General features: G+C 48.8%; 1 protein-coding gene across 2 annotated transcripts in view; it reads right to left on the reverse strand.

Moving 5' to 3' along the window:
* LRP1 (LDL receptor related protein 1) overlaps positions 1 to 24,793 on the reverse strand; it is a 1,437,817-nt gene that overhangs the window by 108,032 nt on the left and 1,304,992 nt on the right. For both annotated transcript variants that reach the window (XM_086966724.1, XM_086966716.1), the window contains exons 79-80: positions 20,687 to 20,803; positions 18,155 to 18,331 (exon numbers count right to left, since the gene is read on the reverse strand). In XM_086966724.1, coding sequence (XP_086822850.1) covers positions 18,155 to 18,331; positions 20,687 to 20,803 — 294 coding nt within the window. The remainder of the gene's footprint in view (positions 1 to 18,154; positions 18,332 to 20,686; positions 20,804 to 24,793) is intronic.

A 24,793-nucleotide genomic window follows, 5' to 3' on the forward strand; every position in this document is an offset into this window, starting at 1 on the left:
GGGTACTTGGTCATTCTGGACGCAGGGTATATGCTGCACCGAGTGGGGAGAGACACAACAGGTAGGGGAGATGAAAAACAGCAGAGTAGGGTGGTCAAGGACATCAAGATGGCAAGAAATGTGATCGATCGGGGAGATAATCCGCAAAAGACGTCATCAGGAGCATGGGCAGTTAGGTCATCACAGTGATGGTGGAGGAAATTATCTGGTGCCTGGCAATGAGATCGTCGAAGTGGATTGGGAGGTGGTGATCAGGAATGGATCCAGAATATCATAAGAAGAGGGCTCTTGTGTTAATCAAGTTGAGCTGGCATACAGCAGTTTAGTGGGCTGTCCTTGATAAAAATCAATTGCAGCCTGTATGGGAGCAAAATAGATTAACTATGTAAACCGCTGGTTTAGTGATATGATCAGAGGAAGGACCGAACTCCGGAATAGCTGATGCTGCAGTGGAGGTGTGTGTGTGTGAGAAAAATACACACATACACATATATATATACACATATATATATATATATATATATATATATATACATATACATATATATATATATATATATATATATATATATACACACATATATATATACACATATACACACGCATACATATATATATATATATATATATATATATAAAATTCACCAAAAAAAAACCAAAGGTTACAGGGACGGTATAATTAGGTTGAGGTTTACCCATACAAAATCGTAGAAATTCGGCAGTCATAGCTATACTTATAATTATGTTAAGAAACTATAACACTTGGCCTAAACTTACTTAATGGCACAAGTTGTAGTTTCTTCAGATAAGTATATCTATAATTATAACTGTTGAATTTCTATGGTTTTGTATGGGTGAAAGGTCAGGCTAACTAGAACATCTCTGTAACCTTTGGATTTTTCAATGAATATCTGTATTTTTAACGTAAAGTAATATATATTTATTGTACATTAATACAACTACAAAAGCACAAGTGGGTGTATTATTTTTCTTCTTTGCTTTCGGATCCGCAGATTTACGCTGGGAGCTGTGTTAAGCACCGCAGTGAATCCGAGGTTTGGCCCCCTGAAAAAGAAAAAAATGTGGCCAATTGTTTGAGACCCCTCTATGTGTCCTAAGGGGTCAGGATACCTCTATCCAGATTCCTCATGTTATTTCTCAACCCCTCACACCTGGGCCAACCGAGAATTAAAAAAATGTCAGCGTAAGCTTTTTGTTCAGGTTTTGACCATCCAATCAGGACCTTGCTTGTAATGTCGGGAAAACCGAAGTTATGTTGTTCGGTCAAGCGATGACACACTGGTCATCAGACTGGTGGCCTCTGGAACTAGGTCCTGTTCCCACCCCCAAAAGTAAGGTCAAGAATTTGGGAGTATTATTTGACCAACAACTCACTTTCAAGGACCACGTCAATCAAGTAGCCGGCACCTGTTTCCGGGCCATAGGGATGCTAAGACGTGTTTTTCCCTATCTCCCGGATCACCACAAAAAAACTCTGGTGCAGGCTCTTGTTATCAGTAGGGTCGACTATTGCAATGGATTGCTCCACGGAGCCAATGAGGAGCAACTCAAGAAATTGCAGGTCATTCAAAATACTGCCGCAAGGATCGTCATGAATGCTCCACCCAGGACACCATCCTGCCCCCTACTGTCTCAGCTTCACTGGCTTCCTGTGAAGAAGCGAGTTCAGTTCAAGATTCTGTGTATTATACACAAGAGCCGAATGGGGATGGGCCCTAAGTATTTCATAGACATTTTTCAGCCCTACATCCCAGGACGCTCTTTGCGCTCCAGCAACCAGCAATTACTCAAAATACCCAGAATTAAGAAAACCAGACAAGGTGGCCGTGCACTGGCCCACACCGGACCTACCCTATGGAACTCACTGCCGCCCGAACTGAGGTCAATCACCAACCACATGATGTTTAGAAAAAACTTAAAAACCCATCTGTTTCCCAGCTATTAATTGTCATTCTATCTCTGGACACTTTTTTTACTCTCAATTCCATCTGCAGTTATAGCGCGGAGATACCCCTTCGGGGGTCTAGTCTGGCGCTTTATAAGCATATAAAATAAATAAAATAAAAAAATTGCTTTTGCCCTCATATCTGCAGATACCCCGCAGGTGGATCGGTATCCCTACACAGCTACATTTTTCGTTCTTTGACAACTCCCAAGCTTCTTAAGAAATTTACACAAAAATGGTTCATTGTAGACTAATAACTACCTTTCTGCAAATATCACTTTTTTCCCGAAGTCGATCGGGAGCGCTTCAATCCTCATCCGAACCCCATGGCGGAAAAAAACTATCTAAGGATGGAGCCGATGCCCATGCGCACTAGCAACCAAAGGAGGAGTCATCAGTCTTGTGACAACAAAAGACTTCTCCAAGAGAAAAACAAGTGCAACCATCCGAGCCCAACACCAGATGGCGATCTATTCATAAATGTACCATCTGCAGCCCATATGCCTCGAACCTACCTTTCTGCAAAATTTGGTGAAATTCTGTTTAGCGGTTCGGGCTATAGTTGTGTCTCAAAACTGCAAAGTCCCCAATGACACTGTATCTGGAAAACCCATTTTGGGTACCCCCTTTGCCTAAACAGCCACTTGAAAAATCACCATGAAACTTTCCAAAATGCTGAAGTAGCTGGTACACTAGTTTTGAACATTTTGTGAATATTCGCCAAATGGCGCCACAGTTATTAGCAAAACAAAAAATGCTTTGCCTATGGGAAAAGTTGGTCCCTAACTAGAACTATAACTACCTAATGGCAATCATCCGTAGGTAACTAACATACAGACACACATACATAAATATATTTGAGTAATGGTATGAACATGAAGGGGGGGTTGGGGGCGGAGGTGGGGGGGGGGGGCGATGGGTGTTCGAGTTATAAAACACCCCCGGGAGAAGAAATATAGAGATGCAAGCATTTTGTCACATTGCAAAGACCTTTCTTTCTCCGAGAAGCTCCCCGATGTGCCCTAAATATTTCTGCATAATGCACCTGATTAAAGATGAAACCCCTGAATTAATATCTTCAGACAGCTGCTCCAAGCCGGAATACTGCTTAGGACTGCTGAACGCTGGGCCTTTATTCCTTCCACCCTTCACGACATGCGAGGAGGGAGAGATGAATATTAAGTTTCCCAAACAATGTTTCATGTTCAGAGGATGGCGGGGGCAATCGACAGCTGCATGTATGAAAATGCTCGAAGGTGGCATTTCACCGAGCCAGCAAAAGCTTTAAAGTTCTTGACATGAGCAATAAAAAAAACTTCTTGGGAACAAGTTCAGTGAACCCCAAACTCTCCCCATTAGCCACATGACTGGTTTGTGATTCTACAGAACAGAGCACAGCAATAGTTTAAAACAAAGGTACTTTGTTCTGAAAGGGACATCCTAATCCAGCCCATTATATGTCAGAACACAGTAATGACCAGAGGAATACAGTGTGATGCGACACTGACATTCCACTTAGTTTCTATCTCAACTTTAGATGGAGAGTAAAACATTGCACATTTTTGAAAAAGCAGACAGCTTAATCTTTGCTGTTCACGGACTGAATCTTACCCCAATGCTTCTTTTCAAAATAAAAAAACAACCTTTATGCCCGAGTCATTCAACACACAGCAACTGCTCTGGAGGCACTTTGCTGTGACGGCAAGAAAACCGTGACATGTGTTAACACTGCTGACAACTAACTATAAACATGAACATCCACTGAATCTTGCAGAGGACTGAACAGCACACTGAACAGTTGCATCTTTTTGATACCTGCTGCTATACGGTAACTCTGTGGCAGTCATGTTACCGGGAGAAAACTACTAAACACTGAGTAGCCCAACTTCGAATTCAAAACGGTGATGTGGAGGCTGTATACAGATCTCTTTAGTAGCTTTGCAACCCTCTACTAGACTTTCTCCGTGACTGCAGGGGTGTCTCAGATCCTACAGGAAAGCAGCAATGATTGATTATATATATATATATATATATATATATATATCTCCAAAAAGTAACGGCGTTCCTCACGAGCACTCGGGTGAAGGACCACACAACACACCACAGGATTTCCAAGTCGGTAGATTTATTCCTTCATAAATCTCGTGACGCGTTTCGCACTCCAGAGAATCACAATCACTGATTGTATCTAAGGTTATATTAGAGTCTGAAGAGGTTCATCGTATTATCACATGAATGATATCATCAGTGATGTGATCAGTAATGTCAAATGAGATGTCATCAGTGATGTCATCAGTGATGTCATTTGAGATGTCATCAGTGATGTCATTTGAGATGTCATCAGTGATGTCATCAGTGATGTCACTGACCATGTCATGAATGATGTAATATGTGACATCATCAGCAGTGGATTGCGGGTGCGCGATATATAGTTAGTGCAACTAACTATATATGGAATTTCAATGGTTTTGTGTGAGTAAAATAAGGTTTTGTAAATGCGAATTCCTAACTATATATGGTCTATAACCTATGGTTTTTTCAGTGAATATATATATATATATATATATATATATATATATATATATATATATATATATATATATATATATATATATATATATATATATATATATATATCACATGGCAGTTTGTGACTTCACGGATGTAATTGGTGAACTTTTGCCAATCCACGACCGGCGGACTGGTACCCTGCAGGGGGAACGTAATGCAGGGACCCAAGGGGCTTTTAATGAAATAATTCCAGCTGAATGAAGGTTGTCCAGCGCTGCATACGCCGAAAGACACAAAGATTCATCTTTGGTTTCCCCGCGTCAAAACCTGGAGTGTAAGACGAACGCAACAACCAGGTGGACGATCACATGACTCTGGGGGGCATTTACTCCAAGGATTGGGAGCATTGCAGATTACAAATTATGCTGGGCTGCGTGGACTTTCAGCTGTGCAGCAGGCGTCTGAAGAAGGTTCTTACCGAAATGCATTACGCCTTACCTGCTCTTTCAAATAAAGAACCCCATTTGAGAATCCCTGCTTGTGACTCCTTCCTTCGGCGAGACTGGAGGCTTGTGGCAAATTTTAGGTGTCGGCCAGAAGACACGGACAGGAGCACCGTTCCATAAAGTGGCTGCCGATTTTCCTGGCGTCTGCGCAAGCAGTTTTTGGTGTTTGTCAAGGTATTGACTCATCGGCAGAACACCTACAGAGGCCAGTCTAGCTTGGGACGCTGTCACATGGCAGTTTCATGACTTCACGGATGTAATTGGTGAACTTTTGCCAATCCACGACCGGCGGACTGGTACCCTGCAGGGGGAACGTAATGCAGGGACCCAAGAGGCTTTTAATGAAATAATTCCAGCTGAATGAAGTTTGTCCAGCGCTGCATACGCCGAAAGACACAAAGATTCATCTTTGGTTTCCCCGCGTCAAAACCTACCCAGCCAAACAGAATTCTGGGACTTGGAATGTAAGACTAACGCAACAACCAGGTGGACGATCACATGACCCTGGGGGGCGTTTACTCCAAGGATTGGGAGCATTGCAGATTACAAATTATGCTGGGCTGCGTGGACTTTCAGCTGTGCAGCAGGAGTCTGAAGAAGGTTCTTACCGAAATGCATTACGCCTTACCTGCTCTTTCAAATAAAGAACCCCATTTGAGAATCCCTGTTTGTGGCTCCTTCCTTCGGCGAAACTGGAGGCTTGTGGCGTAATATATATATATATATATATATATATATTCCAACGAAGAGTTGAGCCCTCGTGAGAGGGAGCCACTTGATCAGCAGAATTTGCATCCATTTCATAAGGAGCGAGTGCAGCTGAAAACGCAGGGAAACAGTCATCTCGTGTCCTTCACCACGCCAGACCGGTTTCGGAATCTTGTTCCTTTATCAATGGCGTCTGCATACATTCAAGGTTGAAGGTTAACCATGCACTTTTATTAAAGGTCCTGCCCATGTGGGCGTGTCCGCTGGACGCGGAGTTCTGGTTCCTGTAGTGCATGGCTCAAGTGAGCCCTTGAGTGTAGCAGTCAATAAAACAAAGTTAGTATACCCATGTGGGCTGATGCACTATTGTCCTGGGTGACCTGCTGTCTATGACCACCCACTCCCGGACTCCGATCTCCCGTGTAGAGATAGCGCCATCAGGAGCTATCACGGGTCCGCACTGAAGCGGCTGGCTTCCCTCAGCGGCTGGACTCGTGCCGCAAAACATTCCAACGAAGAGTTGAGCCCTCGTGAGAGGGAGCCACTTGATCAGCAGAATTTGTATATATATATCTATAGTGAATGATACTTAACTGTGTAAGCATCTGTTGGTGGCATGTAGAGCTGTAGATTCACATGCTTAGCATAAGTCCGCCATCAAGTGTTGGGTTGAGAAGTGTGCAAGTTGTTTTTCTTCTAAGTCTTTCTAGTCACGAGGTATAGTGACTCCTCCCCTTGCTTGTAGTGCAAATGGTGATCGACTTCATTGTTACATTGTTTTCCGCTCTGCGGGTGAGGATGGAGTGAAAGGACAGTGTATTCTATGTAGATGACCATGTAATATATGATGTATATAAATGCAAGAAGAACAAGTTACTTACCTTCGGTAACGATATATCTGTAAGAAACATTAGTTAGTGTTAGATTCCTTACCTTAGAATATCCCCAGGCGTCAGTCTGGATCCGGAAACTTTTGCGTAGCAGTACCCCTGCGCGTCGGTAGGCGTCGTCTGCAGGCGTCCCCTGCGGCTCCGCGTCCGTCGTCGGCGTCGTGCGCCGTGATGACGTCGCTGGAGTACATAGACGCCGCCTCCGCGCGCTGACGTCAGTTCTTTGCACACAGCTTTTCCGCGCCAGGAGACGCAGAGCCATGAGAGAACCAACACTGGTGCCATGTAAAAACTAGGGCCCTGAAAGGGATGACCTTAACCCTAGGTATCAGTTCGCAGAACGGGGAGGATGGGTGGGTTCGGTAAGGAATCTAACACTAACTAATGTTTCTTACAGATATATCGTTACCGAAGGTAAGTAACTTGTTCATCTGAAAGAAACACGTTAGTGTTAGATTCCTTACCTTAGAATACATACCCCAGCAATACCAACCCCGGTGGTGGGTCTGCGAACCAATACAAAACTACACCAGAAAGTCCTGGAGGACAGAACGGCCAAAGAAGCCATCCCTCCGGACTTGACTGTCCAGGCAGTAGTGCCTCGCAAAGGTGTGCAGCGAGGCCCACGTAGCCGCCTGGCAAATGTCCTGCAAGGGGACTCCCCGGCCCAGGGCAGTAGTAGCCGCCGTGGCCCGAGTGGAATGGGCCCTCAGCCCAACAGGAGGCTCCTTCCGAGCCAAAGAGTAGCACGCTTTGATGCAGAGGACGACCCATCGAGAGATGGTTCGTTTACAAACCGCCCGTCCCTTCTTCGCACCCACGTAGCCAACAAACAGTTGGTCATCCACCCGGAACTGGCGTGTGCGATCCATGTAAAATGAAAGCGCACGTTTTGGGTCCAGACGATGGAGCCGCTCTTCATCCTTTGAAGGATGCGGAGGCGGGAAGAAGGAAGGGAGGGTGACGGACTGCCCGATGTGAAAGGCCGAAACAACCTTGGGCAGGAAAGAAGGTCTAGTCCTCAGAACCACCTTGTCAGGATGAATGGACAGGAAAGGAGGTTGGACAGAAAGAGCCTGGAGCTCACTCACCCTCCTGGCAGAGGTGATGGCAACCAGGAAAGCCGTCTTTAAAGTCAGGAGACGGAGAGGGCAAGAATGAAGGGGCTCAAAGGGAGCACACATCAGGAAAGTTAGAACCAGGTTCAAATCCCACTGAGGCATCACAAACGGAACAGGTGGAAACATGTGAGTGATGCCTTTCAAGAATCGAGTTACAATCGGGGATTTGAACAAAGAAGGCTGATCAGGAAGCCTCAAAAAGGCTGAAAGGGCAGAAAGGTAGCCCTTGATAGTGCCCAGAGCAGAGCCCTGCTGGGCAAGAGAAAGAAGAAACAGAAGAACCTCCGAAAGAGGGGCAGAAAGAGGGTCCACAGCCTTTGCTGTGCACCATGTCACAAATCTGTTCCACCGACAGGCGTATACCGACTTAGTGGAGGGACGCCTGGCTGCCAGAATAACATCACAGACTTCAGGAGGCAAGTCAAATGGCCTCAACTGCCGCCGCTCAATCTCCAAGCATGGAGGTGGAGACTGGACAGGTTCGGGTGGAGGACCGTCCCCTGCTGCTGCGACAGAAGGTCCTCCTGAAGGGGCAGGCGGATCGGGGGACCGACTGACATGCTGAGTAGCTCGGGATACCAGTACCTTCGAGCCCAGTCCGGAGCCACAAGGATAACTTGGGCCCGGTCGCGCCTGATCTTCTTCAGCACTCTGGGCAGAAGTGGTATAGGCGGAAAGGCGTATAACAGACCGCAACTCCACTCGCGCCGAAAGGCGTCGCCGTGCGAGTGCCGTCTTGGAAACTCCAACGCGCAGAACTGATGACATTGCGCGTTCTCTTCTGTGGCGAATAGATCTAACCAAGGCTCTCCCCATTGCAGAAAGATGCCTTGCGCCACGTCCGAGTACAGACGCCATTCGTGATCCATCGAGCACCGACGGCTGAGTTCGTCCGCCCTGGCGTTCAGAGAACCTGCCAGGTGTTAAACCGTCAGAGTCACGCCCTGACGTTCCAGCCATTGCCAGAGGCGCAGAGCCTCCTGGCAAAGGGTCCACGACCCCACTCCGCCCTGTTTGTTGCAGTACCACATGGCGGTGGTGTTGTCGGTGAACACCTGCACTACACTCCCGTTGACAAAGGGGAGGAATGCCTATAGTGCCAGACGAATCGCCCGCAGCTCCAACAGATTGATATGGAGCCGGGACTCCGCCGGAGACCAGATGCCTCTGATCTCTGCCTCTCCCAAGTGGCCACCCCAGCCCTGGAGGGACGCGTCCGTCACGACAACGTGCTCCGGTTGGGGAAGGGAGAGGGACTTGCCCCTGACCCAATCGCGGTCCGTAAGCCACCACTGCAGTTGTCTCGCAGTGCCCTCCGAGATCAAGACGTGGTCGGACAAGTTGCCCTGATGCTGGGCCCACTGAAACTTCAGGTCCCACTGCAGAGCCCGCATCCGCCACCTGGCGTGATGCACCAGAAGGATGCAGGAAGCCATCAGTCCCAGCAGCCGCAGCGTCAACCTGACCGAGACTCGGGATAGCGGCTGAAAGATGGGAATCAAAGCCGGAATATCCCGAACCCGCCGTTCCGGAGGATAAACCCGAAACTGCGCCGAGTCCAGAACCGCTCCGATGAAAAGGAGCTTTTGAGAGGGACACAGGTGTGATTTCGGCACGTTGATGGAGAACCCCAGTTCGTGCAAGAGGTCTGCCGTCATCTGAAGGTGGTGGACGACTGTTTGGGGCGAGCCCGCCTTCAACAACCAATCGTCTAGGTAGGGGAAGACTGAAACCCCCAACCTGCGCAGATGGGCTGCGACCACCGCCATCACCTTTGTGAACACCCGTGGGGCGCTGGTAAGGCCGAAGGGGAGCACGATAAACTGAAAGTGCTCCAGGCCTACCGTGAACCGCAGGTAACGCCGGTGGGCCGGCAGGACGGGGATGTGAAAATAGGCGTCCTGCAAGTCCAACGCTACCATCCAGTCTTGTGGGTCTAGAGCAGCCAAGACCTGAGCTAACGTCAACATCTTGAACTTCTCCTTCCGGAGGAAGCCGTTGACGTCCCTTAGATCCAAGATAGGACGTAGGCCCCCCTTGTCCTTCTTGGGCACCAGAAAGTAGTGGGAATAGCAACCACGCCCTACTTCTGGCCCAGGAACGCGCTCGATGGCCCCCTTGGCCAAGAGGGCCGTAACTTCCTCCTGCAGAAGTGTCAAGTGGTCCCCCGACACACAGTGGTTCTGCGGTGGCATGGCTGGAGGAGAGGTCTCGAAGGGGAGGGAGTAGCCCCTTCGGACGATTTGCAGCACCCACCTGTCCGAAGTGATCGTGCGCCAGTGAGCGTGGTGATGGCGAACCCTGCCACCCACTGGCGTCACATGGGGCCGAAAGCACGGACTAGGAGGATTTTGGGGTAGATGCTGCGGGGGAAGGTGTGGTCTGACCCCGCCGTTGTCCCCGACCGCCACCACGGCGGTTTCCACGGCCGCCACCGCGTTGGAAGGATTGTTGCGGCGCGTGGCTGGCAGCACGTGTGGGGGCGCCCCTTCCTTGGCCACGAAAGGGACGAAACGAACCCGGTTGCTGACGCTGGGTCGAGAGACCCAAGGACTTGGCCGTGACCCTGGAGTCCTTGAAGCGTTCCAGCGCGTGGTCCGCTTTGTCACCGAACAGGTGACAGCCATCAAACGGCATGTCCATCAGGGTATTCTGGACATCAGCCGAAAAATTGGCGGATCTCAGCCAGGCGTGGCGACGAATCGCCACCGTCGTAGACATAGCTCTGCCCAGCGAGTCGGTCGTATCAAGACCACACCGAATTGAATATTTCGCTGCATCTCGGCCCTCAGCCACAGCCTGACCGAGCTTTGCCCGCACCTCCATGGGGCATTCTGGCAGCAGCTCCGCGACCGTATCCCACACAGAGTGGGTGTAGCGGCCCAAGAGGCAGGCGGTGTTGCAAGACCGCAGGCCCAAACTAATGGACGAGAAGACCTTTTTGCCAAACTGGTCATACCTCTTGGATTCCCGGTCGGGCGGGGCCGACGGGAATGCGGACTGGGAGGTCGAGGCCTGGATCACCAGACTCTCAGGAGTGGGGTGGGTAGACAGGTACTTGGGGTCGTCCGGACAAGGACGGTGGCGCCTGGCCACGTTCCGATCAACAGGCGCACCTGAAGCGGGCCTGGACCACGTGCCCAACAGAACGTCAGACAAGGCTTCATTAAACGGCAGCAGTGGCTCCAGTGGGCATGACTGCGGTTTGAAGACCTTGGTGAGGATGTTAGGCCTCACGGCCGCGACGGGGAGCTCAAGGTTTAAGGCCTTGGCAGCCCTCATCAGCACCACAGAATAGGCAGCTCCCTCCACCGATGCCACGGAAGGAGGAGAGATCAAACCAGGGTTAGGAGAGTCGTCCAAACCACTGGCATCCCCCAAGTCACCTGTCCAGTCCGGGTCATACTGGCACTCGCGAGCCAGAGGGTCCTCGGACCCCTCCCAACCTTCACCGTACTCCTCATCCTCTCCGTATTCGGAGTCAATGATGAAGACCGGCTCCTCGGGGTTCATGGGCCCCATCGGCGCCGGGACCGGCGTCGAGCGACGCCCGTCCGGCGCCGCGTCCGGCGTCGGAGAAGGTAAGGGGACGGCGCCGCCCGGAGCCGGCGTCGGAACCCCACCGCCGGCCGGAACCGGCAGCGGAGAACCGGCGCCGCGCGGGGGCGGCGTCGGGGGTAACCCCGATGGCAACGGCGCCGGGGAGGCCGGAAGACCAGCCGGCGCCGATCCCGAAGGCCCCTGCGGCGCCGGGGTCGGAGCCGTCGGCGGCGCCGGGGCCGGAGCACCCGACGGCGCCGAGGCAGGGACACCCGAACCGCCAGGGCCCCCAGACGGTAGCACTGGGCCCGAAGGCGCCGTAGGCCCCGTCGGAGAAGCGAGCGCCCTCATGGCCATGAGGAACGCCTCGATCTCCTCAGGCGTCGCGCCATGCCCAGGGACCGGAGGGTATGAGGCAGGCCGCGCCGGCGACTCTCGCGGAGCCGCGGGGTTGGGGTCACCCGAGCCCCCGGCCCCATCGCGCGAGCGTCGGGGGGAGTCGGGGGTACGATGACGACGCCCCGACTTCTTGTGCTTCCTACCTGACGAGCCTGACGAGTGGTGTCGACTTCCGGAGCGCCCGGCGCGGCTCCGCGACCGCTCCCTCGAACGCTCTCTCGACCTCCGGCCGGACCGGGACCGCTCCCGGTCCCGACGTGGGGCCGACACCCGGAGCTCCAGTAGCTTGCGGGACCGCTCCCGCCTAGCCTTGTTGGTAAGGGCCCGGCAGTCGACGCAGGAGTCCACGTCGTGGTCGGGGCCCAGACACCGGAGACAGAGGCGGTGATGGTCTGTGACCGACATCGTGCGCTCACAGTCATCGCAATTCTTAAACCCAGGCATCCTATCAGGCACAATAGAGAAAAAACAATCGAAAAACTTGGTCAAAGACCGGAGTACTGCTCTTCAGATCTGCGTCCACTGGCGCGGAAAAAAGAAGAACTGACGTCAGCGCGCGGAGGCGGCGTCTATGTACTCCAGCGACGTCATCACGGCGCACGACGCCGACGACGGACGCGGAGCCGCAGGGGACGCCTGCAGACGACGCCTACCGACGCGCAGGGGTACTGCTACGCAAAAGTTTCCGGATCCAGACTGACGCCTGGGGATATTCTAAGGTAAGGAATCTAACATTAACGTGTTTCTTTCAGATGCAGAGGTCACTGGGGAAGAGGGTGGGTGAGTGTAAATCTACAGCACTATATTCCACAAACAGATGCTTACAGGGTAACATTCACCGTTTGATGGCATGTGTGGCTGTAGATACACATGCTTAGCACTAAGTTGTGCCTAGTGCATTTGTCTGAAATAATGTACATATAATGCTTGATCAACATTTGCTTGTCGTAACAAAACATCTACAAAGTAATATCCTGTAAATGTATCTGGTGTAGTCCATGTAGCTGCTTTACATATGTCAGCTATTGGAATGTTCCCTAGAAATGCCATATACACCCCTTTTTGCATGTAGAGTGGGCTTTTGGCAGGATAGGGAGGGGTCTTTTGGCTTTACCATAGTAGTTTGGATGCATTTTACTATCCAACGTACAACACCTGATTTGGAAATTTCTTTACCATTATGTGGTTTGGAGAATGCCACAAACAGTTGTCGAGTTTTCTGGAAGGATTATGTTCTATCTATATAGTACATTAGCGCTCTCTTAACATCACATGCGTGTAATGCTCTTTCTGCCACTAAATCTGATTGAGGAAAAAAATACAGGCAATTCAACATATTGAGCCATGTGAAAATGCGATACTACCTTAGGTAGAAATTTAGGATTAGTTCTTAAAACTGCTTTCTCTTTATGTACTTGGAGAAATGGTTCCTCTAGAGTTAGTGCTTGAATTTCTCCCACTCTTCTGTGAGAAGTAATTTCAAGCAAGTTTCCATTACAGAAATTGTAGTGGACATGTGTGTAATTGTTCAAATGGCTATTAACCTTGTTAGCACAATATTAAGATTCCACACTGGTGTGGGCAGAGCTCTATGTGCAATGCCTCTTAAGTCCTTGTAGAAAAGCTTTAATCACGAGAATTCTGAATAACGCTGTAAGATTCATTTTTATAGAAGTAAAAGCTAACCCTACAGCTTGTTATTGAAGCAGGTAACATAGAATGTTTTGAAGTGATGCATTTAGTGGATCAATATCTTTTGAGGGAAAATAATGAACAAAGCGTTTCCACTTTGCTGCATAGCCTGTAAGTGCTCTGGGTCTTCTTGCTTCTTTTGAGATATCCATACATTTGTGTGGTAGATTTAGGTATCCATATTCTAAGACCTCAGGAACTAAATTGCAAGATTGAGAGATGTGGGGTTTGGTTGTCTTACTGCTCCTTGGTTCTAAGTGAGGAGGTCTTGTCTGTTGGGTAGTAGTACTGACAACTCTAGTAGTGTTATGTACTATGGTTGCCTGCCTCATGTGGGACCAACTAGCATGTGTAGGAAGCCAGCCCTGTAAATGATATTTCCACTAGGTGGCAATAACTAGTCCAGCGGTTCCCCAAAAGTGTACAGGGCTCAATGCAAAACGCAATGTACTCTATTAGTGGTAGTGTGAACGAGCAGCCTCAGGCCTAAATCAGAGGAGTGCAAGACATTTATTGCACACACATGATCCATAAAGGACACACGATTCAAGAAGGAGATACAGACCAATTTGATATTTAAAAATTATACTTTGTATGTACTTTATTTTAAGACCAAGGTCTTCGTAATAAGGTAAGTACGTTTTTAATTAAAAATACTTTTCCCTTTATAAAATTGACTCTTAGATACTTTTTCACACCATCTACTTTTATCCTATGGGGAAAGAAACTGCTTCACACTGTCTTTTATCCTATGCGGAAAACAATATTGCGGTTAAATAGGTGAGTATCGAACTTACAGATTCAGTCTTTGGATCCAAAAGTTAGCATGGGCTAGGCGTCAAGTAAGTACCAAAACTGCACCACCAGCGGCACAGGCGTGACCGGGTGCAAAGGTCAAAATTGGATCCGACCCAATGCTTTCCAAAGGAGACAGGGAGTGCCTGAAGCCACACTACTTTTAGGTAAGTAGATTGGTTGCAGGGGCCGAGCTTTGGGGGTTAGGTTAAGCACAGGGTGGACCGCAAAACAGCACCAAACATACACCACCAGCAGCACAGGGGCAGCCAGGTCCAGGGTGCAAATTTTACATCGGGCGCCCAATGCTTTTCAATGAGGACTTTCCTGACGGCACAGAGGCTGCAGGCGTGTCACTGGAGGAAGACCAAAGACAGCAGATGTAAGTTGGGGATAGGGGGGTCGTAGGGGCGCCATCAGTTCAGCTCACCTCACCAAGGCCCTGGGGTTTCGGATGCAGGGGTGCCTTTAGACATTGGAATCTTCTGACCAGAACCTGTCGCGTAGCCTCTGGATTCACACTGCAGGTACAGTCATGGAGGGCAGGAGAGGTCAGCCAATGCTGGACACGAGGTCAGGATTGCTGGGGAGACTTCACTGCACAGGTGAGCTACTCAGACTCGGGCCATGGGCGTTGGGTGAGGAATTGGGCTGTGGTCGCAGATTCGCCTTGATCCAGAGTATTTGGATTTGCTCTCTTCTGGACAGGTTTGTTGTCCTCGAGGGAGTGGTTAGCCCCACCACTTCCTTTTTTTTAGGAGTTATGGACTGAGGGTAGGAAAAACATGGGACAGTCACCAAGTCCTAATTATGGTGGGACAAGTGTCACTTTCAACTAAGGGGCGTGGTGCAGATGGCTGTCCACTCAAATGTTTACACTAGTGGAGCCTCACCCAACGTAAATTAGACCTTTTCCAGTCTCTAAATAGAGAAAGGGACCAGAGAAAGTGGCAATCGCGTCGATTTATGGTGATACTCCAGCTCCCTCAAAGTCTAAACGATCCTCTTAAATTTAGTGTGAGATAATGGGGTTATGTTGCAATACCACCAACTTTTTGCCTGGCTTTTGATGCAACTTTGACTGTAGAGTACTGGGTCCATACTGCCCAGGTCCAAGTACCAGTGTTCTTCCCCTAAAAACATGTCCACAATTGGTACTTCTGCCCCCTGTAAATCCGTAGTAAGTGGTACCCTAGGTACCTAGGGCATGGAGGCTGAAGGGGGGTCCCCTGTGACCCCCTCACTAGGACCATGCCACTGCCCCTACAGCTTGCATACTGCTGTGAGGTAGAGAAATTACCAGTCGACATGGCACACTGCCTGTCTGCCATGCCAGCTATCACTGCCGAAGACATATATCAGTCACTCCTCTAGAAGGCCTTACCAGCCCTAAGGCAGGGTGCACTAAATACCAGGTGTGGATATATGTGCATACGCAGATCTGACCCTACACTATCGGGGGCTATTCCTAATATTGTATGTGCCTCAGAAGCCTTAGAGAGTACCTTGGCTGGGAACTTGACAACTTGAGTTCCAAAGCACCATGATGGTTTCACAGGACCCAGGAGTGTTTGGTACCAAAAAGCTCCTTAAAATAAATCCACACCGACACCAGTGTGCGATTTATTAAACCATATCCCTGGTGCCCTCTGAAAACCTACCAACCCTGGTGTTGTCTCCGACCGGCTGTAGGCAACTAGCAACCACCAAACACGTTTCTGGACCACAGGGTAGAGAGCTCCTGCTCTCCAGGAACTTAAACGCTGCACATCCTGGACAGAGCTGTCACACCTCCTCCCCCAGAATGGGTAAGTGCTTGAAAGGGGAAGCTTCAAAGGCCTGCCGCCTTTGTAATGCAACTCCCAGCCTCTGCTGCTAGCAGCAGATGGCAGCCCCTGGTTTGCACTCCTGCTTTGGGCAGGAAAACCAGCTGGAAAACTCAGAAGAATATGAGGTGTGCCCACCTCTGCCAACTCCACCCCTAAAGGTGAGGGAGGCGAGGTGAATCACATCTTTCAGTCCCTGTCATCTTGTAGATGGAGGGATACCTACAATCAGGGCTAGGTCTATGCCCCCTCCGATAGGAGGGTGGCATAATAGAGGGTCTAGTCATCCCAGGGAGAATGCCCATTGGCCCTACCTGCTACCCCACTAAAACACCCCTAAATCTAGTATTTAAGCGGCTTTCCCAGACCTAGAATCCGTGACAACCTAAGAAGCAAGAAGACAACCCTGCAGAGAAGACTGAAGATGAAGAGAAGACTGAAGATGAGGACTGGCCGGTCTCCAGCTTCTGCGAACCTGTGACCTTTCTTGCAGCCAATGACCTCTGAAAACCCTAGGAGAAATGCTGCCTTTGAAAAAGACTCCAATATCCCATGGACATCAGACCTGTCCAGAAGAAACCGACTCCAAGGGTACAGATCCAGCTGGAATCGTGATCCATGCCCACTCTGCACCCGATGCTCCCGGCCCGAGTGGCTCACCTGTGCAGTGAAGTATCCTCAGCGATCCTGGCCTCCTGCTCAGCGATGGCTGACCTCTCCTGATCTCCACGGCGGTGCCTGAAGTGTGTCTACAGAGGGTCCCCCCGACTGGCTCCAATTAAGAAAGACTCAGACGTCAAAAGGCTGCTATGCACCCAAAGCCCCTGGGCCTTGGTGAGCTGAATCAACATACTCACTACGACCCTCTACATCAGTACTTACATCTGCTGTCATTGGTCCCACTCCTGCAACCTCGGATGCCATACCTGCAGACAGTTCGCCCAAAAAAGAATCCCCATTGAATAGCATTGGGCGCACAACCTCGAAATTGCACCTTGCACCCGGCCGCCCCTGTGCAGCTGATGGTGTATGTTTGGTGCTGCTTTGAGCCCCATGCACTTGTCCTAATCTGCAAAGCTTGGCCCCTGCAACCGATCTACTTACCTCTAAGCAGTGTGGCTCCAGGCACCCCCGTCTCCAATGGAAAGAATTGGGCCGAACTCAGATTTTGACCTCTGCACGTGGATGCCCCAGAGTCACTGGTGGTACAGTTTTTGTACTCACCTGCTCCTTGCTGACTTTTCATTCCTAAGACTGGGATTGTAAGTACATTACTTTCCTGTTTAACCACAATATTACTATCCCTATAAGATAATATTCAACTGTACTGGAAAGTTTCTAAATGGTGATATTTCACAGTGAAAGGTATTTTTTTTATTTGAAAACGTACTTACCTTATTGCAAAGATCTTGTTCTTCAAAAAAAATTCAAAGTAAGTTTTTCTAAAATTGGTCTGGATCGTCTTCTTGAGTTGTGTGCCCATTATTAATCACTGTTGTACAATGAATGTCTTACACTCTGCGTTAGGCCCAAGACTGCTTGCCTACACTACCACTATTAGAGCACTTTGGGTTTTACATTGAGCCCTGTACACGGGACCCTGTGCACTGTCTAACTAACTAGTGATAATACCATATACAGATCCAGTTTCCTACAATAGGCTATCAGTCTTCACTTCCCTGCCTTATCGGCAAAAAATTTGCCAACGAGGGAGCTCAGGGAGAGTGAAAGAGCAGAAGGGTATTGAGTTATGGTAGACATGAATCAAAATGAACCTTTAGCATAGATTCAAAAGACTGTTAGATGAAGAGTTGACAAACAATTTTTTGTGAACTCCTTCTCCTTGTTGCAATGCACATCCTATGCAGTGGTAATGGGCAATGACAATGGAGAGGTAGTGATAAGAATGAAGGTACTCCCAATGTGACTGAATGAAATGAAACAGGGTATTCAGTTGCTAACCTATGCTACGTGATATAGGATAATGTTGAGAATGAGAGTGCTACACAGCAGACCAACCAGTAGCATTGTAACAGCTCTCAAAGGGAGTCTAAACAAGGGCTGCCCTGAGGAGCTCACTGATGGTCCCTTGGCAGGGACTTCAAAAAACGAATAGATTTAACTCATCAGTACAGCCATGAAAAATGGTACTGCACAACAAGTCATTCTGCGCTCCCCCACCGAACACTACCATACTCACCTTCAGGTTGCTTGTACTGGTGGTAGAGCACCACATCTGTGGCATGGCTGGTGCCAGATGTCAAGTTGGCTACCGAGCCATTGCCGAACTTGTGGACCTTGAAGACGATGTTGTTGATGTAAGTCACACCATAGATGTAGTCCTCGAAGATGTCAATGCTAAAGGGGTGCATCAGGCCTGTGAAACAAGAGAGACTCAGTCATGAATAGCAAAAAGGCTTATCAAACGATGCTCACTTTCCATCTCCAAACAATTATTTTACCCCCAAATGTTCTTTTGCATGTATGCTTCCACCCACACAGTCTCATCACAATGTAAGCATAGAGGAAGAAGAGACAGTGAGCGGTCAGAATGGAAAACCTAGTTTAGGTTAGGGATTATTCTCTCATGTCTGCAACCGCATTTGGAAAATGAGGTCAGACATCTGCGCATGAGATTTGGTACCCATAAATGTTATTGCACCGTGTCCAATCTCTTAAAAAGGTTCTGCTATCCAAACAGCTTGTGTATCCCTTGTTAGGATTAAAAAATGGCTTGGGCTAATTAAGAACTAACGGCCAGGGAATGAATGGTCATCATGCGCCAAGCAAAGGGAAATAATTTGTTTGCAAAGTTGTCCTGGAAATTCCAAGGATATTAGAATGTAGGACTTTCTTGCACATAGTCTGAAGAATATTATCTACCATAGTGAATCAGGCAGACCATCAGGAGACCTACTGTGCTCCGGTTGGTAGTGGGTAGAACTGCACTGAGTTTGATGTTAATATATAGTCTATGATGCACACAAGTAAAAAATCGATAGGAAACCCAAGGGAGGAGGTGTGCCCATGCATGTAGTCAACACGTGCACTGCTCAATTAGAGCTTTCCAGTAATTTGAGTGTCAGGATTTACAATCGTCCCTTCCAAAATACGAGTTACCAATAATAAAACAAGTCAAATTCATTGCATTTAAAGAAGATCCTTCTCTGTTCAAAAAAGCAAAACTTGCACATTTAGCAATTACAGCCTACTCTTACAATTATGAACAATAATGTTTTTGTTGTCCCCATACTTCCAGTAAAAAGTAAATTGACCAGTCTGTGGTTTTTGTCTTTTCATAATACTGGAGTTCAGGTCCACCTGGAAGGACTTTGGGGAAAACCAAATGTGCTGTTTTTGTTTGGCAAATGTGGCAACGTTGGCTCATTTCTCATGCCCTTGTTAAGGGATTGATACCATCTGTAGGAGGGTATTGAGGCTGACATTTAATTGATTAGGAGCTGTGCCGAAGCAATTTAGACATGTTTGACCAATGCTCATTCACAGCACTTCGGGTGTTTTTTTTAATGTATGGATTCTGTTCATATTAATTTGATATGTTTGCCAATCCCATAACGACACTAATTTCTACACTGTGCATATTAGTAGGGCTCCTTAATATGTACAGCACATCCTTCAAACCTAACTCATATTTAGAGTAGGCAATCAAAGTTCCTGGAATAGCAAATGGTTTCAAGGCCTGCTTTAAAAACGGTTATCCTTTACAATACTATAGGGAATACTCAGTGCATTATTTATTTTGAATCACTTAGCTCTACCATGAAGTTTAATATTCTTTTAGATTTTTTCAGTAGAGATCATGGTCATATTTGTATTCGTTTGATAGACTAAATTGTTATTGTTTGATGTGAAATGGTTTTAAATCATCAAGCATTAATTATTTTAAAAAAATTACAAAACTAGTCAAAGATAGTGTAAATGTCTACAAAGAGAATATGGCCAAGAATGTCACCCTAGAAAGATAAATAAGTATAGCTAGAGTATGAGTATGGCAGAGGCAAAGAAAGAGCGCAGAGAAATTTGGCAAAAAGCAAAACAGGAGATAGGAATAAATACTCTGCAATGAAGAATCCAAAAGGTCTACCTAACTAGGGAGAAGCAAGGAACCAGCGGCAATAGTCAGGAAAGCCTAATAAATAGAAGCTCATGGATAATAACAACAACAAAAAAACGCTTGGAGTACAACAGTGAAGTGAAAAATGCAAGAACAGTCAAGTGTGTAAAATGGTGAAGTTAGGAAAGATACAGAACATCCTACTGGGGGAGGGCTTAAAGAGATGACCAAAAGAAGAGTAAAACTCAGTAAGTCTAAAGGGAGAAATCATAAAGGAGAACAGGAAGAGTAGGGTCGGAAGAAATTGATTGGAAAGTGAGAAATAATTATATTTGTGAGGATGGACAGAAAGATTGAGAGAGTATTTTGGAAAGTAATCAGTAACATAGGAAATACGGATGCAAAGCAAGAGAAAACCCAGGAAGGAAGGAATGGAAAATGTGGGCCTAATGTGAGAGGAAAAGGCTAAGTGGAGAACAGAGCCTGAAAAATATGAGCAGAGAAGGAAAAACACTGCGGAAAACTGAGAAATGTAGGAAAAAGAAGTGATAAACAAGAGAGGAACGATAGAATAGGTATAGGAAATGTATTAAGGAGGAGCCTTTGCTTAAGAGACATAGTCAGCAATGTTCCACTGACAGGTACTGCAGTACTGACCTTTTTTGTGGTCTATGGCCACCACAGGGTCAGTGCCGTTGAGTCGGACGCTGCCAATGACGGAGAGCTTGGCATCAGCCCAGTACAGACGCTCATTGTAATAGTCCACTGCCAGGCCTGAAAGTGCATAAGAAGAGAAGGAAGCCAGAGTTTCTTATTTCAATAATGGTTATGGTTCCAAAAAACATTATTTTCATTTTTACTTTCCTTGAGTTTAGCTTTCAAGATGATTATGACAATCAAAGGACATTTGAAGTTCATAAACCGTGACCACTCAAGCACACCTATTTTTTCTTTGGCTTTTTTTATTGCACCTAAACCCAATGAATTAGTTTATTTCAATTTTACGGTATTTCTATTTTGTCTCCTACCCAACGTCACCGGTAACCATAGAGATCTGTCAGCCTACTTATGCATTACCGGCTTCTAATTCAATGCTAATTTAAACAACTGCTTAGGCACATGCATATTATCTAGCACTGTGTGCATTTCTAAAGTTTAATATGACAGTTTGAGCATTCCAGACCCCTGCTCTTCCGCAACTGGGTTAATTACCAGATGCAGAAAGACGGGTACTAATGCCAACTTTCAGATGACATTTATTTGCATAGATTTCGTTGCATTTTTGAAGTCATGCTATTTTAACATTACGGTGAGTGGAAACAGTAAAGCTATGGAACTACAAAACATGCAGGGAAAAGCAACAGACATTCAGTTGTACCTTCTGGCCCATCTATAAATAATGTGTGGGAAACGAGCAGACAACTTAACAGTATACGACAATGTGGCAAACCTTTCAAATAATGATTTCCATGATACAGGCGCAGCATTGGAGTGCGGGCCCCTCTCAACCTCTGTATGGCCTACCACTTGAGACTTTAAGAAACCATGACAAATGGCAGTAGATATCAACAAGGGCAAAACCATGGCTGTCAGGGGGATGGATCCTGCATGTGATAGGGATTTTGGACTACGAATACAGAAGTTATGATAACACAGTATCTTCCTCTTGTGCCAAGATCTCTCCCTTCCCAAAATACGGAAAGATTCCACAACACAAAATCAAGAATTTTGAGGCAGCGAAGGGCCTCTTCGATCAAGAAAATTTGCTCTAGAACTGTGAGGTCAAGCAGCCCATATTCTTTGAACATGTTGAAGGGAGAGTAGTGCTTGCACCAAGCCCACGCAGCTGTGCATGTGTCTCCTCCTCAGATTACAGGAACAGTTTATGCCCCAAGAAATTGAATCGAGCAGCCTTAACTTTGCACAAGTAGGCATGCATGTTTTGTAGAATCAATCCAGACCAAACGGCGGAGAAGAAGAATCTGAAGATGGCAACCAAAGGTGGGAGTTTCCAGAGGAAGCATGTCAACGTCACAAGAGGACACCAAATGGTGGTATGTCGATGCCCACTAATGAAAACAAGCATTTGCAATGCAATAGGTCTCGCATTATGAAAGTTAGAGCTATTGGTATTGTAAATGACAAATCTTATTTATGAGTTGGTTTTGAAAATAGCGAAATTAATAGCTTTGTCATTTACAATGCCAATAGTTTTAACTTTCGCAAATGTGACACCTATAGCACTTGTAATGCAATATGCATTGTATTTACGTGACTTAGATGTATTGATATTACAAATAACAATGGCTTTTATTTTTTTATATAATTAATACTTAAATAAAAGTTATTGTACTTTATAATGGCAATAGCTTAAACTTTTGTAAATAACTTTTGTGAAGATTATGTTTACTGGGGGGGGGGGGGGCGTGGCTTGGCCAGCGAACATGGCGGTCGTGTAGAGCCGGAGCTCCGACCAGCCGATAACCATCCTTGCTTAAACATCCTGGCCCTGGTCGAATATTGAGGCTTCCTGCGCTCTCGCTTGATCCCATACCCCGGGTCACTTGAAATCCGCGGCTGGGGCCGCCTGCGCTGTATCCTGAGGCGGTGGGGCGTCCCGGAGGGAAACCACGAGCTGAGCGGGTCTGTGCGGCCTGTGGAGCCGGGGCCTCGATTTTCGGAGCATCCCGTCGGGCAGGAGAGGCCGCGCTGAGAGTTGCTGGGGTGCCCGAGCCGGATGCTGCCGGAGCGCTGGCACTGAAGTGGATCGACGGCCCCGGGCCCCCTGGAGAGGCGGCTGTGGAGTGGGCTCGGCAGGTCCCTGCAGCGAGGAGAGCCGAGGAGCGCGGACGCCATTTTCACCGATAGGAGGGCCGCCATCAACATGGTGAGAGATGCATTGCCCTGACGAGTGACTGTCTCGGGCCCGGCGAGGGACTACATAAGAGCCAGGTCAGAGTGGTGCCCCGGGTGGCAGACAGGCGGGGAGGTCGCAGCACTACACTGCCATATCGGGGGTCGAGTCGGGCCCCGGGCTCACATCTGCCCGCATTCCTGAACGGTGATCCGCCGCACTACCCGAGAGGGCTGGGTCCCGCTGGGAGGAGGGCAGGACTGGAGCTTGCTGGACGCCGTGGTAGGTCTTGGGTGGCCGGACAGTGGGGGCTCCCGGGGTCGGCGGGGCCCGGCCACATTTCGGGGGTCGGATCGGACCCCGGTGCCTGACATCTGTGAGGTGGACTGCATAGTGGGGCCCCCCCCTTCCCCGGCGAGAGCCTGGTGACCACATATTGCTGACTGGAGATCTTGGGGAGCTGACCGGGGGGTGAGGCTGCTCCTCACGGACTGCAGTGAGTGGCCTACTCCCGCTGTCGCCATCTTGTCAGGGGGTGCCTGGTGGCAAGCGTTGCTTATAGAGCGGCTTAGACTGAGAATGACCAGTGAGAGACCCCACTCCTCCACCACACCATGACGCGGGGTGGAGGTGGAAGCCAGGGCAAACAGGGCCCCATGGATAAGTTTACCGCAGCCGCTGGCGCGAAGGGGGCGCAAACTCCGGTGCCGGACAATGCTGCACTCTTGGCCGCGATCACGCAGTCCAGGGATGTTTTAGATGCCAAGATTGGGGAAGTGGGTTCAGATGTTATGCTCCTTCGGCAGGACTTGCGAAACGCCGTGGAACGCATTACAGGCGTGGAAACGCGCATTTCAGCTGTGGAAGACGACATGACTACCCTAAAGAAGAGGGTCGTTGCCCTTGAAAGGACACAGAAAGGACTGGTGGCGAGAGCGGAGGAGGCAGAGGGACGGGCCAGGCGCAGTAACCTTCGCTTCCTGGGGTTTCCAGAAGATTGCGAAAAGGGCAACGCTGAGCGCTTCCTAACACAATGGCTGGAGGGGTGGATGCTGGCTGACACCCTCTCGCGCTGCTTCGTGGTGGAGAAGGCCCACCGGGCCTTGACTCAGAAACCTCCAGTGGGAGAACGCCCTCGTCCCATGCCCACGCCCTCGTCGCCAAACTGCTGAACTATGCCGACAGAGACGCTATCTTGAAACAGGCAAGACTGAAGGGCCAACTTATGTTCGAGAACTCTCCTATTCTCATCTTCCCGGACTACACGAAATTGGTGCAGCAGCAGAGACAATCCTTCGCCGCGGCCAAGGCCCGACTCCGGGGCCTGAAGCTGCCCTATGCCTTGCTATACCCGGCTTGATTGCGGGTTGTTTTCCAGTCCCGTACCTTCTTCTTCGATACCCCGAAGGCCGTCTTTCAGTGGACGGACGAGACTGTCAGGGTGCGGGTCAACACGGCAAAAGGCGGTGAGTCTGACTCCTCACCCGGGGGCCCCTCGGGTAGGGGTCCTGAAGACCAACGTAAGCGCCGAGGCAGATCTCGATCGAACCGCAGTTCACAATCGCGGTCCAAAACACGCAAAGACAAGGAGTCGCAGGAGGCCAACGAAGATGTGCCCTGACTGTGGGGGGAAAGAACGATTGCCCATCCAATTGACTATCACCTTTGACTAGGGCGCTTTAGCTTGGCTGGAAGCCACGTTTGCCCAGGGTTGGGAGGGGGCCACAGCCTAGTTCGACATGGGTTGTGCTGAGGGGATCCATTGGAGGGGGTGCTCCCAGGCTCCCGGTTGGGGCCGGGAACACGCCCCGACCACGACAGGTGCTTCCATGTTTGGGAGGTGTGGGGGGGGGGGTTGTTGGGGTTTGGGGTTGTTCTGGTTCAGGGGAAGGGTCTGTGCGTATTGTGCT

This window comes from Lissotriton vulgaris, chromosome 1_1, assembly GCF_964263255.1.
Source record: "Lissotriton vulgaris chromosome 1_1, aLisVul1.2, whole genome shotgun sequence".
Classification (NCBI taxonomy): Eukaryota; Metazoa; Chordata; class Amphibia; order Caudata; family Salamandridae; genus Lissotriton; species Lissotriton vulgaris.